This window comes from Nelusetta ayraudi, unplaced genomic scaffold, assembly GCF_046127955.1.
Source record: "Nelusetta ayraudi isolate G7.1 ecotype Tasmania unplaced genomic scaffold, CSIRO-AGI_Nayr_v1 ptg000082l, whole genome shotgun sequence".
Classification (NCBI taxonomy): Eukaryota; Metazoa; Chordata; class Actinopteri; order Tetraodontiformes; family Monacanthidae; genus Nelusetta; species Nelusetta ayraudi.
The window spans coordinates 2,012,701-2,040,058 of NW_027466132.1; the positions used below are offsets into that span (position 1 = coordinate 2,012,701).

Genomic DNA, 27,358 nt, shown 5'->3' on the forward strand with positions numbered 1-27,358 from the left:
CCCCCCCCCCCAAAAAAAAAAAAACCCCGAACGCGTGACGTCGAAGTGGCCGCAAGACCATCACCTTTCTTTGTTAGAATGTACTGTACAGATGTGAACCATTAACTTCTTTATGTTGGTATTTACAACCATGTATCTCAACTGCCCACCATCAATAAAAAGAAATTGTCTCATTCCAACCCTGAGGGCAGCTTCCACCGAGTGGATCATTCTGCGAGGATTAGCGCTTCTTCTCGGCCGACTTGTAATAATAACAATGATGGATTGGATTTATGTAGCGCTTCACATCGAAGCCGTTATTCATTCACACCACATTCACACTGGTGGTGGTGAGCTACGTGTGTAGCCACAGCTGCTCTGGGACAGACCAGGCCCCCAGAGGTCGAGATGGCGGCCCATTCATTTCAATGGAGGTGCTCACCCAGCGCGTACGCAGAAAAGGTTTTGGACTTCAGCATTGACGGGCCCATGGAGATATTTAATTTAATTGATGAAATTCTTAATCGACAATTAATGGATCGATTAATTGTTGACATTCCTTGTGGTGACAAAGAGGCCGATTTCCTGATATGTGTGTTTTGGCACACTCATTGCAAAAAGCACAGCAAGTAAAAGAAAAGTAAATTGTTCACCGACAGCCTGGTGACGCACAACATTGCTGGAAAACATCGTTAATGAATGATCTCACGCTTAGATGAAATTGGATGCCGTCGGGGACAAAAAAAAAAAAGACTTTGCTGCAATTTGAACGCAATACATTGGGAGGCTGTGCTGCAGAATGAAATACGACAGTGTTCAGTTGCACGTCTAATGGTCGTATCTGCAGCAGGTTGGTGGCTTTGGCGTGCACTGATGTGAGAACCATCAAATGTTTCTGGCAAACGCTGACATTTTTTCTATCAGTCAGAAAGTTAATACGCCTTTCCGGGAGGAAATTGGTGAAAGCCATGTCTCCCACGTTGTCCAACTTTGTCTTGCTCAAAGTCAAAGGGATGGTTGTTTAATTGCATTGCATTAAAATTCTGGAACAGTCAGCCCAGTGCTACTGGGAATCAGCCGTTTGTCATGTCACTAAGGGGCACATTTCCTCTCCCGATGATTCCTCTGTCATCAGGAACCATCACGCGTCCGTCTCGTTCTACTTGCTGATTTTAAACGCCAACTAAAAACAATGAAACGTGAAAATGTTTGGCGTTTAAAGATTATGATGCAAAGTAAACCGAGCGGTTAAAAATAGGATTCGCACCGAGCCTGTCGAAAGTGCAGCCAACAAAGTCCGGATGAACAGGTCGTTGCCATGAGGCACAGCAGCGTGTTCATTCATCCACTGCCAGAGTCGTTTCATTCTTTTGCTGATATTTCAGTCCGTGCTATTTTCACTTCCGCCGAACGACGAGGTGCCGCGCAGGTGTTAATTCCTCTGAACAACAATTTTCACAGAAATTCAGTCTGGTTTTAGCGTCCTTGTTCGTAGAGATAGAATGATAATAACTTCCTTTTTTTGTTGCCTCAATGAAGAGCCTGTCGACCCCACGACGACGGTGCCGGATTCAGGAAGCCGCACTCGCCGCTGGCGAGTCGTGCGCGTAGGCCCTGTTTTCAGAAAACCTTCTCGGTTTGTTTGCTATAGATAGTTGATCCATGGTATGTAAATATTCCCCCTGTGGATTTCATGTCAGTTTGCGCAGAGAAATGTATTCAAGAGGCTTGTCTCGGTTGTCCACACCAACTGGAGAGGCTTTTCTCCAAGGGATATTGCACTTTAGAAAGAGATTCACCCAGTTGCTTGATGGTAAGTCAAGAATGAGGCACAAAGGTAGAATACAGAACTATAAATAAACATATTTTGTCATTTGATGGATTAATCTTCGCCCATTTGGGGAGAAATTAAGAACAGGCTGTGGTGACAGTTCATGTTTAGCTCTGGGTAAAGTCGTGCCAGCTCAGTAGAATCTCTTCTTTTCTCATCCCCACTTATCTGTAATGAAGAGGATTAGGGACACAAGAAGAGAGAGAGAGTAAAGAAATTATTCATGAATAAAGTTGAATTTTCGCAATTCAAGTCAAAATTTTGTGATTAAAGTGGACATTCCGAGTATAAAGTTGAAATTTTGGAAATCGACATTTCGAGACTAAAGGTGAGATTAAAGTGGAAATTTCAAGATTAAAGTGGAAATTTACAGAATAGTCAAAATTTTTAGATTAAAGTTGAGATTTCATGATTAAAGTCGAAATTCCGAAAGTAACAGTGACATTTTGAAATAATAAAATTTCATTATTTGAATTGGAAATTTCGAGAATAAAACTTGAAATTTTGTGAATACAGTCGAGATATCGAGAATAAAGTCGAAAGGCTCTGCACACTTGTGGGCTTCCGTTCCGCTTTCACCAGTTTCCTTTATTCACGAAATTTCATCTTTATTCTTGGAATTTCGACTTTGATCACAAAATTCCGACTTTATTCTCGAAATGGAAACTTGAAAAAAAAATATATATATATTTTTTTCTCTTCTTGTGGCCCTAATCCTCTTTCGTACATCTGAGTCTCCACACCAGCGCCCTCTCTTTTTTCCCTGCTCACCCAGCAGGATTAGGGCACAGCTGGCCTCGTCAGCGTCCCTGCTATGATCCTCCAACTCTTTGGCCTGATCCTGGCCTTCTCTTGTCTCCCCTCCCATTACTGCCCCCTTCTGGCACTAAACCCTAATGACTTTATCCAGGTGCCCTCTCATTAGCAACGGAGCTGATCCGTCTCACCAAGCTGTTGTGCCTTAAAGAATAATTGGAGCTCCTGGCGTCCGCTGCTCTCCGTGGAGGAAAAACACAAACAAGTGACCCAACTATTCACGCCTGAAATCTGATCTTTCTTATTTTCCCCGTTGGAAAGGACCCAGTGAGTGAGAGTTTGCTGCGTGAGACAGTAAGAAAACACGCTGCAAGCCATGAAACCCCTTCTTGTTTACTGTGTCTGCATTCCAGTCAAACTGCTGGATTGCTGTTGATCCTGATTTCTCATACCATCCGCAATGTCTCGATAAAATGACTGAACCTCGATTTAGATCTGCTGCTGCAGAAACATGATGGTGCGATATGGTCTCGTTCCTACACGGCCATTTGCATTTTATCTGTATGCAAGCGCCTATTGTTTTGCACAATTATTCAATTCAGGCCGTGAGGTCAGGCTGCTTTTCATTTGTACAGGGGGGGGTGTTACATCATTTATGCTTTGTGAAAAAAGAGAGATATTGTTGCCAACTGTGAAACCAAACGTTGTCCGTGTGTCACCCTGCAGTTTTTCTTTCTTCTGTGGTGAAAGTCAGGACTATTTGGTTTAACATTCAATGTTACTTTTTTCCTGACATGCTTCCTGTCATACCAATAAGGCAGGCATGGGCAAACTATGACCTGGGGGCCACATGTGGCCCGTTAAGCTTTTCAATCCGGCCCACCAAACTTGAACACAACATGATATTAATAGTCACAAAGTCATAAAATAGCTGCGGCCCCTCTGTTGAATTTTGAAGACCTGTAAATTTGGCGCCTTTCTCTAAATATCGTTTCTCTGTGAATCCGACCGTTGTGCCAGTCGACCCCTGTCAACGTTTCACTCCGGCCCTTTAAATTCACAACCGCTGGCCCTTTTTCCCCCCTCCACCTGACACCAACTCTGCCCTGAGTGAAGTGTTAGTCCGCCCTCTGTCAAAGACTCCAGGATTTGAATGGATCTGATTCCGGCTTGATTCCACTTGGGGATGTCCTTCCCCTTTTACCCGACTCCCTTCTCCCCTGCAGTTATTCACAGGCCTGCTTGTTTTTTGATTGACAAAAGGCAGAGGGGAGTAAACGCGACTACTTGTTATGCAGCCGAAGTCTGTCAAGCCTCAAACACCTGCTCTCTTTCAGATGCTTATTTCATTACGGCTCCTCTCTCGCTCCCTCCCAGGAGTCGAGACATTTGTGTGTGTGGGGGTCTTTTCTTTCTTTGCTTTCTGTCTTGCTTCCTTTCTTCCTCTCTCTCTTTCTTCTCCAACCTTTTCCACTTGTCTTCCTCCCATTAGAAATCCTGCGCCTCGTGTTTACCTGGATCTCACTCGCTGCCGTCAAGCGCGCAATCTCGTCGCCCTGGATGTTCTCTCTCTCTCTCTCTCACTCTTTCGTTAGGTTCTGTTTTTTCTCCTTCTCCTCTTCCTCTCGGCTGAGAGCAAACACAGGTTGTTTTTTTTTTATCATCATTCCGAGGCGTACCGGGCGGCCTCAAACAGCCACATCCTGAGAGTCGCTGCACATAAGGCCTTTCATCTGTGAAACGGGAGGAGTAAATCAGCAAATCCTTACACATCTCACCCCCAACCACCAACGCTACCTTTTTTCCCCCGTTACAATGGCACCACTGCTAGAATCTCTCTCCCTTTCTCCCCGCCTGCGGTAACTGTGCTCTTCAGAAAGGCTCACAGATCCAAAATAAATCCTAAGAAGGCAGTGGAACGCTGTAAACACTAGCAGCAATCTAACAGGATGCCTGTTTGTAGCACTTTTGCAGGCTAATATGTAGATTTGTCTCCCGCTGAGAGGTGGTTAACGGCCCGGGGGAGGCGGGGGGGGGATCTCCACCAGCATTTCAGACCGGCCGTCGTGCTGAGCTCCTCCGGCCAGAAATCGCTTGTCCCCTTTTTTTCTTTTGTTGCAAATTTTGTAAATCTCTGAACTTTCATCTGTTCTGGACAAAACCCTCTCGCAGTGTCTCCTCTTCCTTTTTTTTTAACCTCCCTCCCCACTTTTTTCCTGCAGTGGGCATGGTGAGAGATGCTATTTCCATGCAGAAAATATGTTGCCAAGGTAACAGAGGGGAGCGAGAGAGAGAGAGAGAGAGGGAGAGGGAGAGGGAAGCAGCAGCAGCAGCAGCAACAGCAACGCTATCCCCCTGAATACCAGGAGTGCCGCTGCAGACGTTAGAGTGCAACGCTCCACCGTGTCAGCATCCATATGAGGCTTTCTCGGACTTCACACACACACACACACACGCCTCTTTATCGCCATGAAGTCGCTCTTTGATTGCTTTAAATGTCAAGACTGCCTCTATTTTTTTATTATTATTATTTCTACCTCTATCTGTTCAAGCCCTTCACCCCCCCCCTGAAAATTGAGCGGAGCAGCCTGTAAATTGGCTTTCAGTGTTCGGAGGCTTCTCAACCCTCCGCCTCACCTCTGCTCCTCCTCATCATCTCGCCTTCTCTGTCGGTTCTGCCTCCACCTATATATAGATTTGTGGTTCCCTCTCATCACTCTCAGCCTCCCGTGTTTGAGTGCACCGTCTTCTTCTTCTCCTTCTCCTCCTTCTTCCCACCGGTCCTGTCTGTCAAAGAAATTGAGAGGGCGGGTTGGGGGACGGGGGGATTCATCAACACGGCCATAATTAGCTGCAGAAGTTGGCTGTGCAAAGATTCCAGGGGTCGGTCGGGAAGTGAGAGGAAGAGAACGGCCGTGTGATTCTCATGTCAGGCCTTGGCGTTCGGATCATCATCATCTCGTCGCTGGCGCAGCAGCCGGTCGAGTCATATCTCAGACCGCCGCCGCATCAGTGTGGTAATTTATGTGCCGTAAGACCTGTCATGTCTGATCGGAGCTGATCCACAGACCGATGGAGTCAGTCAGCGACCCGATAAGTGGCTTCCGGACTTCCGATGTTTCCTGCTAATTATCAATCAGTTCAAACTGCTTCTGATAGGAACATTTATATTTATATTATTAGTAGATAATCCAACTAGTTGAAAGACTCAAAAGATTCATTGCTGGGTATATTTAGATATTAACATAGACGGTGCGATAAGCACTCTTGGTTTTACTTGGATGGTTTCGACTTCAGTGGTTTCGCGGAGGCTGGGAATAGATTAGTCACTGCGGTCATTTATCTGGCAGGAAAACGCCTAAACTCACATTCCCGAATGTTATTTTGTTGGTGTTCTCCAGCATTAGTTATAATGGCACACCATTTTCGATGCAATTTGAAGTTTATTGCTATGAAATGGGTGTATTTAATTCTGCACCTATCGGAGGCTAATTCATTTTGGACTTGCAAAAGAAATGAGAAAAACTCTCTTTTTTTCGCTGTTCGGCAGGCGGAAAACCAAAAGGGATTAAAGAGAAAGAAGTAAAAAAGACTGCGACGTATGAGTTGTGTTACTGCTCTTGCAAACCCCCCGTTTGTTTAATTGAGCGTATGCCCAGCTTTCAGTACAAAAAGCCTTTCGTCAATCCTTTAATGTCTGGATGTAAAAACATCTGAACTGTTGGCTTTAGATAAGACGGATGAATCTCTTTAAAGTTGTTGTTTTTGTTTTACTTCCTGGGACGGATGTGTGAATTAAATCCATGCGGCTTGTCGGATCAAATGAGCAGACGCGTGAACTTTCTCTGCCGCTATCACCCTCCATATTCTAGTATAGCGCCACACTGACTTATCTCCAGCTAATCACACGGCTTACAGAATACGCTGTCATGTCTGATATCATTATGCATCAGACATCGCTGCTGCGAAGCTGCAGAGCTCTACGTGCCTGCCCCCCACCTCCCCTGAGTAATGCGCTCCGGATATGGCCTTGCAGGAGAGACGCTATTAATCAACGGGGGAAAAAACGATCCATTTGTGGACGCCGCTTTGACGACGTGAGAGTTTTAATTCGGTCGGAAGCTCGTTTCTTTTTGTCTCGGGAAAATCCGGCGTCGCTCAGCTTCCCGCGTCCCGGTTGGCAGGGTGAATGGGCCCTCCGGGTTGCCAGGTTTGTTCTGTCGTGCCCGTTCTCACAAGGCTGAGTTTGGGACTTTTCTGGATTTGTTCAGTTGCATCGTTCTCTTGCTGATTTTTGGCAGCTGATGGTTGAATGGGATCGCAAACGTTTTTTGCCGTGTCTCTCACACTATGAAGGATTGCAAATTGACCTTTTCTTGAATCCAGCCCTTTTTTGCGTCGGGAATCCCGGTCACGTCCGCGCTGGGCCGCTGAAGGTGATCTCAATTCCAAAGAGCGACGCCGACGCCGCCGTCGCACAATCTACAATTCAAATTTTCGCCGAGCGGACCACGCCGCCCGAGATGTGATCAGCCCTCGGGGTCCCGTGCTGCCAAACGTGGCCCGCTGTCACATCAAAAAGACATCACATTGCCTTGTTTGCTGAAGAGCTACCTGACATTCCCAATTTTTTTCACCCGCGGCGCCTCGACGCCGTCAGCGAGCGCTGATCAAACGGTCGCCGCGAGGGCCGCGCCGCCACCGCTCTCCATCCTTATCCCCACGTGTGCTCGCTCGTGCGCTTTATGGGCCCAATTAGCATGAAACTCCTGTTTAATGTGACGCGGCGGTGTTGGATCTCGACTTAACAAGCGCACTTAAGATGAGATCACTCTTTGAGCAATAAATAAGATTAGCACGTGGGGAAACGCGTACGGTTCACAGTCCTGCTGTGAGCTGCTGGTTACAGCCGTGCAGATGTCTGCGCGGGCGCACGCGGGGGCAGATCGCGTTTCGGCAAAACGGCGAGCGAAAACGCTGGCAGTGACATGAAACGGTCTGAGAGCCACTCAGCGGGCGGCGGCGCGACGGCGGTTTAACACGGGGGCAGCGGGGGAAGGAGAGAAGAGAAAAAATTACAAGGAAAAAAAAAGCATGGCCCACAACCTCCGGCAGCGCCCGATCCTCCATTACCCGAAAAAATCCCAAAGCGATAACGAGATTAGCATAAGCACTTTTAGCAAGTCGGTGTGAATGGGATCCTTAAAGAGGCTTAAACCTCGCAACCTACCGCAGACGCTCCCCCGTGTCCCACCACCAGCAGCCGGCTGACAGGCAGGCAGTCTGTGCCGACTGGAAGGACGAATCGGGTGGTGCTCCGTTCCGGGAGAGGCACCCCGAAGATGCCGACGACGGCCGAATGGAGTCGAATGAGTTTGTGAGTTCCATCAACCATCAGGGAGACGAGAAAGCAAATCGCTGGAACGACTGATGGCAGCGATCAGGCAAATGGGAAGAAAATGGTTCCTAATGGTGCCTGGTATGTCTGGGCGTGAAGCGTCAGGCTGCCTCTTTACCGTCCATCACCAGAGCCGGTGATGAGGCAGAGTCAGAGGAGAGGAGAGGAGGAAGAGGAGAAGTTCCTCAATTAGGAGGTGATCTGGGTCCCAGACCAGTGCAATTCATTGAGGTATGATAAGAACTGGATTCCAGACTTGCAATTTTCCCAAAAAGCCCCCCCCACCCCTCCCAATCAGCCCCCCAGCGTCTAATATGACGGCCCATTCATTTCAATGGAGCTGCTCACCCAGCGCATAAACCCAAAAGGTTTTTGGTTTCGAGGCCGCTTCCCATCATACCTCTGTAAGACAAAGCACAAAGCTGTGGCGTCATGCTGGGAATAAAGTCTTCGCTGCCAATTTTCTGACCTTTATAAAAAAAAATGTAGGAAGATTTAAAAATGACTTAAAAATCGACAATAGAAAGATTAATTATGAACCATGTTTCAGTTAGGAGGCGTCCTGTGAACCGTTTTTACAGGGCTTTATTTTTGGGGAAAATGCTTTTTGGGTGCAGTACCTCAAGTGGCCACTGGAAACCATTGTAGCGCAGCCATATTGGCAGTTTGGTACCAAGTTCTCATAAGACATCCACGGTCCCACACCCCCCATTTGAATTTTTTTTGTTTTTATTCCCCTCTCTTCTCTCGGCTTTGTGCAAACTCCGCCTGCTTGACTCAAAAATCTTGGGTGATGACAAACAAACCTCCCTATTGGACGGCAGGCAGCAGCACAGCAGCAGCGCAGCAGATCTCCGCGTGAGTGACCGGCGTCCTCGTTACGGCCCGGCAGCAAAAGCCAGAGCCGTGACGGGTGACAACAGTTGGCGGAGAGCAAACAAAGGGAAGTGTTGAGTTCAGAGATCGGACCGTTTCCATTATCCCCCTTCTCTCGCTTCTTTGTTTTTCTTCCCTCAGACTGCCACCTCCCTCAGAAACGGCAAATACATCCAGTATTAATGAGGCGCGATGTTCTGCCCCGCACCTATTTACTCCCCTCAATAATGCATAGTCTTCTTGAATTGGCTGCACATATTTTACACAGCTCCCCTCCGGCGCTCTCTCTCTCCCTCTCTCTCTCTCCCTCTCTCTCTCTCTCTCTCTCTCTTTCCATGTACTCCTCTGATAACACTTGCCAGGGGAACAATGTCTCATGTGTGACTCTGACTAAGGCGGCCTGCTGCGCCGAGATAATGAAACGCTGTAGCCTCGGCGCGGAGAGCAGAAGGTGCTAACACACTTGTTGAAGTGACTCAGGCCCCCCTTTTTTTCCCATTAGGGGGAACGCGTGCGGCTCTTCTCCCAGACTCTGATGTCCTCCGGTTTTAAACGAGGTTTCAGTGACAGAGCGAAACAATTGACCGCAAATTGGACACGCTGATACATTAACAAGGTCTTTTTTTTTTTTTTTTTTCCTTTCCTCGTCGTAATTGTCATTAAAAGCGAGCACTTGTGGCCTTGGATGGTTTAAGTGCTCCGCCGCTTGTTGGAGGGAGGAAAAAAAAGGGAAAAGACAGAAAAAAGGGACTCTGTCAGAGGCGATGGACACTCGCACAAAGGGAATGAAAAGCCCATTAGAGTTGGCAGCAGAAAATGAATTTAATCAGCGGAGGAGAGAGAAGAGAGGGAGCTCATCTGGAAGCCTCTGACCGGCCGACTGATTGGAGACTGATGCCTGTCTGTCTGCGTCAGCCGGGTCGGGTCGGACCGCCGCGGGCCTCATCCCCAATTCACACCAATAGCAACTGAGGTGCATCTGCGGTCTGCAGGATTGCAAGATTGCACGACATCCCAGGTAGTTTTGCGTGTATTTAAAGAAAACAACAGTGAAAGTGAAAGAAAAGAAACAAAAAGATAAACCAAACTGTTCTGGTATCATTCAAAATGCAGGTATTTAAAGCTGACCTGCATTTTGTTCATCATAGTTTCAGATTTAAAGTGAAATCTGCTTCGTTATTTGACAGCCGAACTGGTGAGTGTTGAAGCCGATACGTCACGTTGACGTTTCACAGTAAAAACCCAGCAAATATAAAAACAAATTCCAGCACATTGTATATTATGATGAAAATCAACCGGATCCACCGTGTTTCTACCACGCGACTGATGTGGCCGCGATGCGTTAAGCGTGAAAAATAGAACAGCAGCTTATTTTTTCCAAAGCAGTAGGTTGGTTTCACGCTTCTGGGATGCTTCTGAAAGGCGTCTGGTGTGAACCTACACACTGACTTTAATTGCTGCCGTCTGCTGCTGAGCCGCGACGGCGGCGCAGACGCTTTCGGTGTGAATTGGGGGTGAGTCCTCCGGTGGGTCAGCCTGGCTGGCCGGGTTTGTTGGGGGAAAGAAACGGCAGGACGCGGTGAGTCAGAGTGATGCAAGGCACTGTAGTGTGGAGGTGGGGTGGTGGAGGTGGAGGAGAGAGGTGGAGGTCCAGGACGGCAGACGGAAATGCGGGTCAGGCCTCGTGCAGACGTCTGCGAGCGGGAGGAGGTCTGCCCTCGGGGGGCGCTGACTCCACACCACACGCTGCTGCCTGCCTGACCTCCAGCCGAGGTCCAGTACCCCCCCGCCCCCCTCCCCTCCTCCAACACCACCTTCCTCTCTCTCATCCCTGCAGTGGAGCTGCTCGGCAGTCAGAGGAGCCCGAGGCATCGCGTCCAGCTTCCAGAGACGATGCTCTTCCCTCCTCCGTCTCCTCGTTTTCCTCCGTCTCCTCGCTCTGTTTCTCGCCCTCCTCTCCTCTCTTGTCTGCACCGCCTCGCCCCGCAGCGCCTCTTACTCCCTCCGCCTGGCTTTTCTTTCCTTTTTTTCACCCCCGTCCTCTCAGCCTCCTCGACGTATTTGTTTCTAAAAAAATTTCCGTCTACTATTCTCTCTTCTTCCTCCTCCTCCTCCTCCTCCTTCTCCCCTCTCTCTCTCTCTCCTGCATCTATTATTAACACACACAAACACACGCACCCGCACGCGCACCTCCAGCTCCCACCAAAAGACGCTCACCGAGGTTCAGGTCCCGGCTCCTCGGCATTTTAAGCAGCTGGTAATGAGCAGGAAATGAGGAACAAAAGGCCTTGAAAAGATGCCTGTTTGGGGTGACAGCATATTAATTTGTGTCTTTACACGCGGCGTGCGCGGCGTTCTCCCAGACGCCGCATCCCTTGATGCTTGGCTGCGGAGGCACAGACGACGGTGCCTCTTGTATGAAAATCAATCAGGCAGCCAGTCTGCGTATTGCTTTTCATGTCGCATGGAGGCTGCTTCAACTCTGCACGGCCTGTTTTCTCTGCTGCAGGGGGCATGGGAGGGGCCGATGTGCAGGGTGGAGGGGGGGTCTCTGCAGCGGCGCCCCCCCCGCCCCCCCCGTCCACAAGAGGCGCAGTCGGATGAGGCCCGCGGGCCCTGCTTTCATCTTTCCCCTGGTCTCCCTGAGCAAACACCAGGGCCTCGGCGCAGGAGGTCCGTCAGAGGTCCGTCAGAGGTCCACCTCTCGCTGAGATAAGGGAGTCGAGTTGCCGGAGGCGTCGGCGAGACCTCGTATTCGATGACCACTGCGGAGCGGCTCGGTTGCATCTGCCGTTTTTTCATCCCGCGTCCTACAGAATGGGCCTGTTTACTAATTCATGCTGTGGCAAAAAAAGAGAAAGACGCTTAGTGTAACAAAGCACCGCCGACAATCAGGTAAGTCTGAGTGGGTCCTTCTCCTTTTTTTTCTCTTTTTTCTCTTTTTTTAATCACCGATTTATTTATACTGGTAAACATCAAACAGAAACAACAGCAAAAAATCAAGAGCTGACATCCTTCATCCTCCTCTTCCTTCCTTCCCTCCTGTAATTAGCACCTCCCTCACGTTGACAAGTTAATTTACAGTGGCTGTCGTCGGCGTGACGCCGTTGAACGTCGGCGGAAAGAGGAAAAAAAAAAACAAAGAATAAATGGAAATGAACCGTTCCTCGTCATTCCCCTCCGCCGCGTCAGCACTTTTTTGGGTCGGATCGCGTCCCGCACCTGTCGTGCTGCGGACGTCGCTTCAATCGGCGTTTGAATCGGTCGCGGCAGGGAACCCTATCACAGTTGAGTCTTTGTGTAATTGCGCAAGAAAAACCGTATTGATTCAAAACCCGACGGCAGTATTTGGCTCAGTCGACTTGTGCCACTGAAAAAAAGAAAGGATAAAAAAAAAAAGGAAAAAATGCTGCATTATGCCAGGGGCCTGCAGGGGGGGGGGGGGCAGTGGGGGAGGGGAGTCTGTCTGTCTGTGTGAAGGGGCTGGGGGAAAAAAAAAACAAGATGGAGAGCTGTTTGTCGAATACATTCTGTTCCAACACCTCAGGGATGTAAAGCACATTCGTAAAATCCCACCCCCCCCCCACACCCCCCATCCCGCCGTGCCCCTCCCCCACCCCCGAACCTCCGCCAGGGTAATTAAGACATGTCGTCGTGTGTCTGCCGAGCTGGAGACGAGTCGTGAGTCTACAGAGATTAGATCACTTTAACTAACAGACATTTAAGACTGTGAGTATAATAACCCCACATCCCCAACCCCAGTTTGTGCGTGTGTGTGTGTGCGTGTAAGTGTGTGTGCTTGTCTGTCTTTGTACAGAATGTCCAGCTTACTGCATTCAATACCACAGGAACACTTAACAGTTGCATTGAGATTTACAACATCTCACACAACTCAACATTTTTTTTTGTATACATGAGAGTCTGATTTTTTTTTTTTTTTTTGTTAGTTTTTTGGTCTTTATATATTTGTTGTGCCTTTCCTTTAGAGTCGGTCTTTATAAACAGGACTCTTGATAGGTTATAAGATTTTTAAAAAAAAAGAAGAAGAAGAAGTCCCGTCTCCCATGACCCTGTGCGTCTGCCTTCACCCTCAAATAATATCAGAGGAGTCGACAGATCCGTCTGTAGAGAGCGGAGGAAAAAGGCAAAAAAAAAAAAAAAAAGCAGCGAAAATCCTTGTTTTCTTCGCAAAGAGCCACAAATCCCTTCCGAGAAAAACTGCGGGAGGAAAAAAAACTCCTCCGAAATCATAAAGTGCTCTCAAGCAGCCACTCGGACCTGGAGAGTTTGTCCCTTGCCCGCTGAATGTTTGTGGCGCCCCCCAGCTGCGGCAGCTCGCCGCTCATCGACATGCTCCGCTTGGAGCGCAGGCCGCCGCCGCCGCCGCCGCTCTTGGGCCGGGGCGCCAGGTAGCAGCGCTCGCCGTACGAGTCCGCGTTGATCGAGTGCCTGCGGTGCACCCTCACGCCCCCTGCGGGCACAGTCATGTAGTGTTTCGACACGTGGTGGGGCCTGGCGGGGGCCCGGGGGGCCACGTTGGTCCATTTGTTGGGTGGCACGGCGAGGGGGGCGGCGAGGGGAGCGGCGAGGGGGGCGGCGCTCTTCATCTTCAACTCGGAGGAATTATTCCGGTTCATGTTGTCCAGCTCCACGGCCGACGCCTGACCCTCCGGCCGCCGACCCTCCGAACGCTTGGGCCTGGGAGCGCCCGGCGAGGCCGGGTGCCAGCTGTGGCTGGCGGCCGACGTGGACACGGTGCAGTCGGGGACGCAGGGTTTGGTGGCGGCGGCGTTGGTGGTGGTGGCGGCGGTGGTGGCTGTCGCCGTTGGCATCCGCTGCTTGGTGGGCTCCGGGGGCGGGAGGCCCACTCGGAGCGCCTCCTTGTCGTTCTTCTCCGGCCGCAGGATCTGCTTGGAGAGAGACTTGGGGATCCCGCAGCCCAGCTGCCCGTCGCTGCTCAGCGACCGGATGTCGCCCATTTCCAGAGCCTGGCGAGACGCGAGAGGAGGGGGAATAAAAACCAAAGTGCCGTTATTCACAAAAAGAGGGGAAAAAACCAACGTCCACATGAGTACGTACGTGCAGTATATATGTATATATACGTGTATGTATATATATGTATATATGTATATGTCTATATATATATGTATGTATGTATATGTATATATATATATATATATATATGTATTTATTGTATATGTATATATGTATGTATGTATATGTATATATATATATATATATATGTATATATATATATATATATATATATATATGTGTGTGTGTATATATATATATATATATGTATATATATATGTGTGTATATATATGTATATATGTATGTGTGTATATATATGTATGTGTATATATATGTGTATATACATATATATATATGTATATATATATATATATATATATACATATATATATATATATACATATATATATATATATATATATATATATACATATATATATATATATATATATATATATACATATATATATATATATATATATATGTGTATATATATATATATATATATATATATATATATATATGTATATATATATATATATATATATATATACATATATATATATATATATATATGTGTGTATAATCTGCTTTTTTCTATTCTATGGACTTCGGATAATTACTAATTTACTGTGTCTCTTGGACTTTTCAAAACTGTGGACACAATGAATGTGAGTTGCCTGTTGTGTCATGTTTTTCATTTTTGGTGGAAAAATCTAATAAAAAGGCTTGATCTTGAAAAAAAAACACCACAGGAAGCGGGGCGCACTGACCTTATCCACGTCACCCTGGTTGCACACCCGGTAGCGCACGATGAGGAAGATGATGAAGGCCAGCACCGAGGCCACGATGATGCCGCCGATGATCACCACGATGGTGCCGCCCAGGAACTGGGACTGCATGAAGTGGCAGCGCAGGTACTGCGGCTCGGTGGCGAAGTGGATGCAGCCCACCACGCGGGTGGCGGTCAGCGCCGTCACCTGGTCGTCGTAGATGGCCAGCACGCACAGGTCGTAGTTGGTGCCGGCCGCCAGGTTGTTGACCGTGATGCTCTGGCTGCTCGGCGGTATCATCCTGACGAGAGAGAGCAAGAGGGAGTTGCTTTACGACTTCCCGACGTAGATTCGGCTTGGCTTAAATGAAAGGAGACAGACGGGAATCAGATTGTCCCGCTTATTGTTTTTTTTTTTTCTTTTGTTTTTTTTTTTTGCAACGTGACGATCGCTTAACCCTCAGGAGGCCATTTAAGACCTGCCAGGACGTAATCTGTGGCGACATTTGATTTATTCCCGCCCGCGTCACGGGTGATAAAACGTCGTCTGCCGTCTGTCAGCGTGTTCACAACGTCGCGATTACAGCGGCGCTGGCCCCAACGCTTATCGGCTCGAGTGGCTTCTGCATGTCGAACGGCGAACGTGACATTGATTTGTTGCATTGTGCGACACAAGTGTCTCACATCGCAGGGAAAAAAATGGATTCCGAGAGGGTAAACATAAAAGAAGGTGCGGCAGCGGCGCCTCAGATGGCCGTGTCAAATGCTTTTGATTGAAATTCTGACAGTCCCCTCTGATTCCGTTGATTGGACATTTGTCAAGGAAACTGCACCTTGTGAGCACAGCACACTATGATGAGGGAGATTATGCACAGAGGGATACGAGGTCAGACAAAGTGCAGTCATTTGTAATGTCTGATTGGATTGTTCAACCCGTATCAACCTTCAACAGGCTTTAAGCCATTTAAAGTGGAAAAGGTAGGTAGTAGTATATGAAAATAGATTCCAATTTTGCTTGCATTGGTTTGATATAGCTTAAATCCTGTACATGCGATTACACAGGGTTATTTAGAATGCTTTTGTCAACTTAAAGCAGTGTTTCTCCAAGTGGGGGGCGCAGAGTCACGTCTGGGGGGGGCGGCGCGAAACACCGGGCAGGAGGGCGACGGGGCGCCCGGGGGAACTAATGTTTTCACGTCGGAACAATTAACAAAAAGTGTTCAGCAGGTTGTAGCTAAGAAAAACGCTGCTCAGGTACACAGGATGGACAAATATTTGACAGGGACGAAAAGAAGAATTCAGGAGTCCGGCGGTGGCCAGTGGTCTTTGTTGTTGAAAAATGTTCTTCCTCCAAGGTGCGGCGTGACAGAGGAAGTTTGAGAACCACTGCCCCTAAGGCCATGCAAGTCTATGGGGTCAAAAGTCAACTTTGTCCAAGAGACATGGGACCACTTGCAGGTTCATCGGGATCCCTCAAGACACAGCCACGTCAAATTTGGGGCTTCTAGCCCATGAGGAACCCCGAAACCCTAACCCTAATACCAGCAGTAATCCTAACCCTAACCCTAATTCCAGCCTTATCGCTAAACCCCAGTGCCATGCAAGTCTATGAAAAATGTTCTACCTCCAAGGTGCGGCGTGACAGAGGAAGTTTTAGAACCACTGACTTAAAGGTACCTCCAGACATACAAATTGCATAAAAAATAATCTGCTCTGACTAATATTACATTTCCAGTGCTACTCCTTTGCTTTTTGTCCAAATAAGAACCTGGAAGTACGTCTAATATAAGTGTATACATGTTAGTCTATTAACACCCGGCAAAGGGACTACTTATGGAAATTAGCCTTCAGCTAACTCGGGTATATTTACTTTCTCATGGAAATGTTGATTAGTGTGCTTTGTTCCTTTTTTAAAAATAAAGAATTTGAAATTTGAATTTGAAATAAGAGAAAACATGGGAGAATTGTTTCAAAATTTTTATGGCGAAGCGCGTTGTGACGTGTCATCGGTTAGCTCATGGACTAGCTCAAAGACTGGCGAACGCAAGATTCAGTTGCACTAAATTGTGTACTAACACAATTTGTGCTATGCTAATGTATCAAGATGGCTACAATTGTTCATACGCAACACTTTGCAACCACATTTGCAAATGAACAAAGTAATACATTTTGCCTCTCGGAGCAAAGTCTACCTCGATGGCAGAAAATTGTTCCTTTTCAAAGTAGTGACTTGGTAGGCCTTGTAATTACACATTACGCAGTCACTGCTTATGAAGTGCCACAGTCAGTACAGCTCATTCGTTTCTCATTTGAATAGAAAAGAAGCTCTCGAGGACGAGGAGAAGGCTGACAAATTTGAGCGTGATCCAAACAAATGGCTTGTACGCCGAGTGTGCACTAACAATTTAATATCTTAGTGGAAACAACAACAGATGGCACCTTCCTTTTTACCTGTAAACCAGCGAATCGTCGTAGGTGCCATTGTACTGGATCTGGTACATCCGTATTCCGGGGATGTTCCTCTGGAAGTTGAACTTGACCAGTGCCGAGGTGGACGTGGCCTCCACCACCACCACTTTCTTCTCCTGGCCGGTCTTGGCGTTCCCCAGGGGCAGGCCTCCCGCCTCCGCTCCTGTTTTGGTCACTGTGGCGATATCCGACGAGCCCGGGTCGGGCTCCCTCTCTGCCACAGTGTTATTTGTGAAATGAGGGAGTTTGGTGATGGCCAGGTCCACCGTCTGTTGGGCCTCGCCCGCCGGGTTGGAGGCCACGCAAGTGAATTTGCCTGGAACACATAACGGGCTGATTGTTACCAGGGAGAGAAGGACATTAATCAATTAAGTGTCATAAATACAGAGCCAACTCCGCCGACGGCGAATGTTTAATAAAACAATTCTTATTAAACTTGCCATAAAAGAATTATCTATCGGTAATCGCGAGGCTCTGAAGCAATTCAATTTTTCCTCTCCTGGCAAGAGGGTAAAGATAGAACCTGATGCTAAGCCTGTGTTTGATAAATATCAGTTAGTGGCCAGGAGCTCGGCTCTGCTTTGAGCTAATTAATTCTTCCCCACTCTCTGTTTATTCATGTTCCTCGCTGAGGCAAACCATCATACAACTGAAAACCTCACGGTGAAAAGTGGGATTTTTCTTTTTTTTTTTTTTTTCATTTTTGCAATCGCGAGCTAAAAAGAATGAGTAAACAATGTATGACAGCATGTCAGGGAAATTGGCTGCCGACTAGGGAAGCTACAAATGCAGTGTCAAAAAACTATTTCAGCCTCAGACTGGACCGTGTTGTAAATAAAAGCAGCAAATGAGCACTAACTCTTGACCAGCACCGATATTGTGCACAAATTGTCTTCACTAATGTTCCCTCACACTACCTACTACTACTAATACTACTACGACTGTCCACTTCATCCTTCGCTCCATCCTTGTTTTTTCACAGCTCTCTGTGATGTCTGCTGAGCTACGCGGCTCCCCTTCTGGCTTCAAAGGCAATTTTCATCCCCTTTTAAAAACTACAAAACATACCAGCAGGAAGTAACAGCCAAGCTTTTTTGTGGGAGGCTCTAAACAGTTGGTTATTTTATCCACAATTAAATGGGCGCAGATACTCTACTAAAATAAAATAAATGATGTGTGAAATAGACGCCGCATGGGGCTTTCAATGCTCAAAAATGTATCGTGCATCGTGGACAAACGGCCTGACATTCTTAACGTGCATGAGGAAACAACTGATTTTGCCGGACTGGCGGGGGGATAAAAAATGAAGCTGATGAGGCGTTAACGGACCAGAGTCCTTCACAGTGCTGATGAGGATGTCCAGCGTGCCGTCTGTGTGGACCGCGGCCCTGGAGGAGTTGGACATAAGGCGTCCGTCGGGGGCGATCCAGTGGATGATGGGGTCGGGGTCCCCGCGGGCCTTACAGCGCAGGGTCACGCTCTGACCCTCCAGAACTTTCAGCTCCTGAGGTGAAAAAAAGGTGCAGCGAAGAGGTCAAACGCGGCAGGAAGTAGCTGCGATGAAGTGATGAGCCAAGGCGGTAATGAGGATTGCGTGGCTAACGAAGCTATACTATAAAAGAACGCGACCCTCAATGGTGACATTGCAACAGTCTTGCGCTGATGACGGGATTATCGGTGTGACAAGTGCGGTATCCGAGTGCGGTCGGGTTTTCTATGCAATTATGCAAAGTGCTTCTGTGCTGAATGCAAATGAGACGACATAGCCGCGGCGGTTGTTTGGCAAGAGCGTGATCAGATAATTTTTGTTTGGATGCATAAATCAAGGGCTAAATCGCAGCACGCTTTCAGTGTTTATTAACAAATTTGCTGTGAATCCGTCATAAATCCGCAGACAGCTTTACTTAAGCTGGGAACACCGGTGAAGTCTTTATCGGAACGCTCCTCAGACAGAACGCAGTTCCATTATGTGCGGTACCTCCTATATGTTTTGCAATATAAGTTATTTGAGCTGCGCGCGAGAGTCCCCGCAAATCTCACAAGGCTCCTTGGGTCTCGCAAAACCTAATATTTGCTTTGACAGAGAGAGCTGTGCGACGTAGCCTTCCAGTCTTCCAGGAACTTCGTCTGGGTGGGGTGGGTGAAGTGGTGGGGGTCTGTACCTGAGAGTGTCTGGTGATCAGGGGGGGCTCGCACAGGAACTCCTCCTCGGAAACGGTCCAGAAGTACCGCCCGGCGAGGTGCTGCGGCGAGGCGCAAGTCTCCAGGTCGTCTTCCCTCAGCAGCCGCCGCAGCCACAGCAGCTCGCAGTTGCACCTGAGCGGGTTCCCCCCGAAGCTGAGCGCAAACGACGACGGCCCCATGATGCCCGAGGTGGCCAGCACGCCCGCCCGTTGGAAGACGGGGTCGGGCGGGAGCTTCTGCAGCTTGTTGGACGTCACGTCCAGCCTCTTGAGCTTCTGCAGGCCGGAGAAGGTCCCCTCGGGGATGTAGCTGAGCATGTTGTGGTCCAGGTTGAGCGTGTGCAGGTTGGACATGCGCTGGATGGCCACCCAGGGGGCGCCCTCCAGGTTGTTGTAGGACAGGTCCAGCTCCTCCAGCGCCGTCAGGTCGTTGAAGGCGCCGCCTTGGATGTAGGTGAGCTGGTTGTTGTTGAGGATGAGGTGGTGCAGCTTGGACATGCCGCTGAAGGTGTCGTTGGTGATGCGCGTCAGCCGGTTGCTGTCCAGGTGGAGGGCCCGCAGGTTCTCCAGGTCCTTGAAGGCGTGCGGCGTGATGGAGCCGATGGTGTTCCTGGAGAGCGTCAGGTCCACCAGCTTGGTCATGTTGGCGAAGTCCTTGCGCTTGACGCTGGTGACAAAGTTGTCGCCGAGGCGCATCTCCACCGTGTGCCGGTCGATGTTGGGCGGCACGAAGAGGAGCCCCTTCTTGTCACACAGCGTGGCCAGGTTGGGGTTCAACATCTGGCAGACGCAGCGCTTGGGGCAGATCTGAACCTTGTGGGCCTTCACCGCCACACTTAGGAGTATCACATAAAGCAGGAGGAACTCCATTTGGCCGTCTTTTTTTTTTCAATTTTACGAGTCAAGATGACACGCCTAACGAGAAAAGAAACAAAGCAAAAGAAGAAAGACAAGGAGAGGAATCATTCATTAGGCAGTCAGAGAGCAAGAATGAGATTTGTCACGGAACTCTTATCATCTTCATCAGACATTTAGTCGTTCATCTCCCCTCGGCGTGCCGTCACTCAAAGGGTTCTTCTGTTTTTTTGTGAGCGATCTAGACGGCCTACCCCTTAACCCAGCAGCATCGATCCCTGAGCCAACAACAACAACAAAACGCACCTGTAATCAAAGATTGAAACTCATGAATCACCCGTAACGGTCGAACAGTCAGACAGGCCTGATCCTGGGTGATTTCTGGCGCTTTTCTTTTTTTATGAAGCATTCAGTCTTTTTCACGTGATCAACAGGCCGGAACTTTCATGTTTGTGTACGGGAACGGAGGGATAAAAGTCCGGAGTCGTGGTGCTCATCAGACTGATAGAGCGATAACCCCACCAGGATCATATCGCCGGTAGGAAGAGTTGATTGGGCCTGTCACTGCCTCAGTGAGGATGTGCTCTGCTTCGCTATTGATTTCCTCTCGGCTATCTCCGCCGCTGCTCTTTCTTATGATACAACCGAGATGCGGGGGTGGGGGAGAGGCGTGTGGGGATAAGGAGGGATCCGTCTGATGAATCCCGAAATCTAGCCGGAGATGTAACATGTCATAAAAACTAAGGCACCGGAGATGAGATCACGGCCCCTTTGCAGCGCGGCGCCCGCCGCTAACGGTGGCGCCGGCGGTTTTCTTTTTTTTTTTACGTCCTTGTAATTGAAATTTGCCGTCGCTTTGCTTGAATATGCAAACGCTGCGGCCTCTTTGGTGTCTCATTACAGCAACACAAAAGAGCAGCGATCTATTTAAGCGCGGGGAGCAATAGATCCATTACCGCAAATAGAGCGAAAAACCCAAAGGCTAACCTTTAAATACAGAAGAGAATGGCTGATTTATGATTATGGTCTGCGGGAAATGCCTTCGATTGTCAGGGCGTATTGAAAAGCTCAAAGGGGGAAAAAAAATTCTAAAGCCTCATTCAAAAGGCTTGATGGCCGATACGAACGTGCATTTTGTTGCACAGGTTAGCTGCAGCGACTCGGCTTGCTAATCTCGGCAGTCAGACTCTGAATTATTACATTACACATGATGGGAGCGGCACGGAATGTTTCTATTGCTCGGAGGTTGATGTTTTTTGTTTTGTTATTGTGTTTTGGCTTTTTTTCCGCTACCAAGCAGCTGAGTGAAATGTAACAACCGCTCGACAAGGAGGCCGATGGGGACGCTGCCCTAAAATGGCCCCCCGGTAGCCGCAAGGGAAGGAACGCTATCATCGAAAGGAGCACAATGGGGTGTGACATTTTCATACTGCTGATCAGGCAGCAATGCATCACTGTCGCTCTCGACCCATTTCTAGAAGGCACGGCCCAGCGATGTCTCACAGGGAGGCCTCGTAAGCGCAGGAGGGAAAAACTGGACCGGCCGTGTCGTAATTACACGTCGACTGGATGGAAGGCGGCGCGGAACTACTCTGAGCGGGGTTCCGGGGCGGGGGGGGGGCAGAAAAAAAAACGTGCAGTGCCTGGAGAACAAAAGTGGAGGTGAATGCGAGTGCGCGCTCACGCTGCTGTGCCAACCACCTCCTGCTCCCGCTCTAAATGGCACAGCAGCCCGTGGATGTGCAGCGAGGCGCGGAGGACCTGCTACTTCCAGACTCCAAGACGTGATATTGATTCACTCCGTTGGAAATGGAAGGTTTTTTTTTTCATCCCCGCTTCTTTTTTCAGGGGCTTGGTAGGTGCTGACAACTCAGCCGAACGTGAAGAGAGAGCGGTCACAGCAGCAGCAGCAGCAGCAGCAGCATCAGAAGTCCCTGCAGAACTCGCTCGCTCACTTCGTGAGGGAAACACAAAACAGCTCCTGGCCGGTTTGCGGCCAAGGCCACGGCCTTTAGAGCGCCTCGTCCGCCTTAATTTGCATTTAATTACGGGGCGTTGCGCCGAGATTTGCATAACAGGTTGCACTCATCAGGTGCAACGGGCAAATAAGTAGATAATCCATCAATGCTTTCATCAATCACACGCTTCGTCTTTAAAATGTCACGCCCCCGAGATACGGGGGCGTCTTGCGCAGCGGCTGGAGCAGTTCATTAGACCGAGGCAGACCGAGGGGAGGTAGGGAGGGAAGGAGGGAAGGCTGCAAATAAACAGGGGAGGGGAAAAAAAAGGGCCGTCAGCTGACGCATCGGCCGTAATCTGACTTCTTAGTCAATCAAATGTTCGTTTACTACCTCTGAGCGGGAGCCCTTCTCCGCCTCGAGCAGCGAGCAGACTGACAGCACACGCCCACACGGACGCACCAGTGGGTGGATTTGTGCCTAATAGAGGCTCCTCACAGCACAACACAGCCGCCACCGCCGCCACCTCCTCCTCCACCCCCTCCACCCCGCCACAGCAACACACAGGGAGACATTCATGTGTGCAGCAGCAGAAGAGGATATCAACGCTCTCCCCGGGGCAGCCAGAAAATAGCCTCATGCAATCTGGCCGGTGAGGTCATGGGGGGTTGGTGGGCGGGTGTCGGTTGGGGACGAGATATGTTTTCAGATGGTCCAACTTATGGCGCAGCTCATGTTGGAAAGCCTCGGCAATCCACGTCTGGGCAGGGAATCAGGGAGAGCAGCCCAGCGGAGGAGAAGTTAATGAGAGAACGTCTGCTCCCTTTGCCTTCACATGCAGGTTGTCTCAGGGAAGTCGCTCACCTGGTTTGCTGTCGGGGTATTAAAAAGAAAAAACTAAGGAAGTCGGCCGATAAAGGCATTAAACATGAATATCAAAAAATATCGGTTTCGGGAAAAAATATTATAAAAATGTGACTTTTTAAAAATTTCTCCCCAATTTAGTAGTCATGCCAAAGAATGAATTCCTCAAATTTCCAGGTATTACTAAATAGAATTAAATAACAATACTTTACTTTACTCGTCTCTACTACAGCAGAGTGGTTTCAGTGGTGGCTAGCTGCTAACAAAATAGCTTGTTCGTAACTGACGACTACTATTTTGACTATTCAGAATGTTTGTTTTTATTTGGAATACCTTGAAGTTGTTACATTTATAATTATCTCTGCATCCAGCGGGAAATCACAATATAAATTAGCCATCGGTAGCAGTTGATATCGGTTGATATCGGTATCGGAAATTTTGAGTTGGACAATATCGGGATATTGGATATCGGTCAAAAAGTCAATATCGGACATCACTAGAAAAAAACAAAATACAAAAGAAAACAAATCCTGCCAGACTCTAGGGTCACAGAGCGGCCGGCAGGCGAGTCGAGGAGGTGAAGCTGCGTTGCAACACAGACGAGCACCTCGGCTGTCCTGCCAGCGCAAGTTGATCTTTAGCGCAAGTTGATCTTTTATTTCAGGGAGCTGCAGGAAAATCCCACTACAAGGGCTTTCGCCGCCGCCGCCGCCGCGTCCAAACATCCTGACCAAACAGCGGCGCCGTCACGGAACAGCGGCCTCGCCGGCAACATCTGTGTTTGTGCACGTCGGTATGCACGGCGACACCCGACCGTCGCCTACAGTAACGCCACTGTTAGGACGTGATAGCCCCTCGATGCCATGGCAACACAGACAATCTCTGGGGTTTTTTTTTTTTTCCTTTTCCCTTTTTTCTCACCACGCCGGGATCTAATCTGCAGCTCATTTTCAGATCACCTAATAATATTTAGCGCAAAGAGCCCCCCGGAGTGATGTTAAGGGTGGGCTTCATCTCGACAATTTGCGAGTCCCGGTCGCCGGCCAGGGGCCGACTCGTTACGACCCTGTTGTGGTGAAAGCAAAGAGAGGCGCCACACTCAGCTGATCCTCGTCCACCGCTCGCCGTTTTGCACGAGACTGAATAATTACAGTTTTTCCCATTTTGCGCGTGATAAAAAAAAAAGCCCAAATTGCTTGATGCGGCGCTCTTGCGCGCTTCATTTTATTTTCCACGCACAATAGCAGCTCGTGGTAATGTGCCCGCGTGCGTGCGTGCGCTGCGAGTGCGTGTGTGTGTGTGTGTGTGTGCGGGCGCGCGTGTGTGCGCGTGTGTGTGTGTGTGTGTGTGCGCGCCAGCAGGAGAGCATACTAAGCAGACCCTTGCTGCATCAATAGAAGTGCTGTTCATCAGCATTTACAACTCGCCCTTGTAATGCCAAATGTTTTCCTTCACGCGCTATCACAGGAGAGAGAAAAAAAATAAATCCAAAGATGCTGATTAACCTGAGCGGAACGCAAACGCATCACTTGAAGTAAAAGTACATGTCGAAGGGAAAAGATGAAAAAGAAAAGACAGTCCTCGGGTTCGAGAGTGAGGAAGGGGTGGGGGGGCGGGGGGGGGGGGGGGGGTGAAGAGGTCAGATTTCAATGCCGATCACTGACTTTGGATTTTAATTCCTGCTCAGCGGAGACGTGCCCTGATGTGAGGGGCTTATGACCAGGGATTTACTTCGGCAGAGGGGCGCAGGGTGTGCGAACACCACCCCTGAATGTCAATACGTCCTCCTCCTGAGAATATTCCACGCGGCGCAGGGGCCCCGCAGGTCTGTAGACTTTCAAATATGCCAATTCCCATGAGCACTCCGGGGTTCGGAAGAGAGGGGGGGGGGATCTTAAGGAAGAGCAAGAATTTTACCTTTCTCCGTGTGGGAATATTTTCACATCAATGAGGCTGGGGTTTTTTGTTTTTTTTTTTTTTCAGTTGGGAGGGAGGAGAGCGGAGACGACGGCAGAAATGTGGAATGCACGATCGGCGCACGCATCGATTTCTTTTCCCATCACTCGCAGACCCCTCGGCCTTCTGCCTTAGCTACATCACACGGGCAACAAACCAGCTAAATAATGCATCAGATGCTACAGTGTGTATGCGTTGTGTAACCAAAACAAAACCAGGCCGACAAAAAAGAAGAATTCTCCGGCTGCCACGCGTGTACTGGTTTGCGGACCGGGCAGGTGCGTCCCGGTTCAGAGGGTGTCCAAGTTTGCAGCTGTCGGATCGTTTGAAGATTCTGAAAGCAAGAATCCGAAGAAGAATCCCCCTCCCTTTTTTGGGGTGGGTATGCGTATGTGTGTGTGTGTGTAGAGGGTTAAAAATTGGGTCAGCGGATGTGGAGTGGCTCTGCAGCCTCGGCGTTCAGGAACCAGCGCACCACGCACTCCGATCCAAAATAAATGAATAAATAAATAAATGAGCGGCGGCAAGCTGCACAAGGCGAAGGCCGCCGAGTGCATTAACAAGGCAAGCCAGGGCGAAGAATGAGGCGTGGGCCAGCCGTTTCTTCTTCTTCTCCTTCTCCTTCTCTTTTCTCCATCACTGGTTGTAGCAGTTACAATGGTGCCGCAGGCCCTCGTGAATAATCAGACGCGTGATAACCAACGCTCAACGTGCAAGACGGGCGACGGCAACGAAGCCCATCTTTTCCAACAATCGCCGGCCGCCGTTTATTATTCACCTGTCTTCATCAGTCACCTGGCAACATGATCTCCCCCCCGCCCCCCCACTCCTCTGCACACACACACACACACACACACACACAGACACACAACCATGATCAACTTTGGCACCTCTGGGCTCGTTTAGACTCCACAGCGTGTCATTTTGCGTGTCAGATACGGGCTCGACAAGGACGCCTATTACACAACCCCATCTGTGCACGCAGCAACAAAAAACAAAAAACAAAAAGTCTAAACATCTCACACCTCGTGCATGGTAGAGGATGAGAGCACGATGAGAAGTCATGCCTGCCATGACGACTGAACCGCGGCCACATTTTTACTGTCATTCGGGCTTCTTTTTTTTTTTTCACCTGTGGGGGAAGGAGGGAGGGGAGGAGCGAGGGAGGGGGAGAGGAGGGAGAGGAGGGAAGAGAAAAGGCAGCGGGGCAGGTACTAAAAATAAAAATTGCAATCTGATGGCGCTTCTTGGCATTTGAGCAGCCTTTTTTTCTGACCTTGCAGTGCTGTGGTGGTTGGTGGGTTGTTTTTGTATGTTTGTTTCCCCCCTAAACACACACACACGCCAACAGCCACAGCCCCTTGTCACAGGAGACAATGTGAAAGTACTTCAAGTGCAAAAAAGAAAAGAAAAAAAGGGGTCTTCTTGATAGACACCCTTTCTCGCGTGCACGCGCACGCACACACAGAGTTGAGAGGGATGCATGACACACACTTCCCACCGATAGCAGCCCATGTGAAATATTCAATTGTTTGTTTGTTTTTTCTTACCTTGCAGATGGGACATGAAGCCGAATCAAGGCAGTGCGTGCCCGCGCTGATGTCCTCCCAGGGGGGCTGACTGCATCCTGAGAGTCTGCGTCTCCCCTTTAGAGAAAAAAAAGAAGAAGAAGAAGAAGAAGAAGAAAGAAATGGGACGGTGCGCCTTGGAGGCAATTCAGGTGTCCCGAAAACACGCGACTCGGGCTCCTAAAACATGTGACGGCCTGCGAAACCGGCGGTGCCCTTCAAGAAATCCAGCGGTAAACAGATAAAGGGCGACTCCTCGTCGGCGAGCATCCCGACCCGGAGAGAGACGTATTAGGAGGAGGGGTGGGGGGGTGGTGGGGAGTCGGCGCAACCCCCCTGTAGAAGAAGAAAAAAAAAAAAGGATGGTTGCGGAGGGGGAGAAATATGCAACCTGCAGCAGAGTCCCGGTGTGGCTGCAGCTGATCGCCTCTTCAACTGCGCATCCGCCCGGGTGGAGAAAACGCCTTTTTGCAGAGCGACGCTCCGCTTTAATATCGCTGCTGCTGCTGCTGCTGCTGCTGCTGCCGCTGCTGCTGCCGAATCCGGCCAGATGTTCGTATCGCTTTCCACGGGCTTTCGCTGGCGACGCAGGGGGCTCAGCGCCGAGTTAATCCAGATTGACGGAGAGGTTTGCTGCCATCCTGCGCGCCCTCCTCCACCACCACCACCACCTCCACCTTCCTCCACTGCCACTACCTCCTCCTGCTCTTTCACTGCCACCTCCTCTGTCTCTCTCTCTCTCTCGCTCTCTCTCTTTGCACCCTTGCTCCCTCTACCTGCCTTCTCTTGCCCCCCGGACTGGCGTCAAGCGCCAACCCGGCTCCATTTCTGAACAGGAAGGGTTGCCGTTGCCACTGC

The 27,358-nt window shown here is 49.2% G+C and overlaps 1 protein-coding gene across 1 annotated transcript; it reads right to left on the reverse strand.

Annotated features, from left to right (window-relative positions):
- Nucleotides 1–13,056: 13,056 nt before the first annotated feature.
- lrfn5b (leucine rich repeat and fibronectin type III domain containing 5b) lies at nt 13,057–26,993 on the reverse strand. The gene is made up of 6 exons (XM_076044741.1): nt 26,483–26,993; nt 19,279–20,214; nt 18,446–18,620; nt 17,099–17,432; nt 14,649–14,949; nt 13,057–13,828 (listed from the first exon to the last, which is right to left on the reverse strand). The coding sequence occupies exons 2-6, from the start codon at nt 20,167–20,169 to the stop codon at nt 13,088–13,090; spliced, it is 2,442 nt and encodes an 813-aa protein (XP_075900856.1). The 5' UTR covers nt 20,170–20,214; nt 26,483–26,993; the 3' UTR covers nt 13,057–13,087.
- Nucleotides 26,994–27,358: the final 365 nt, after the last annotated feature.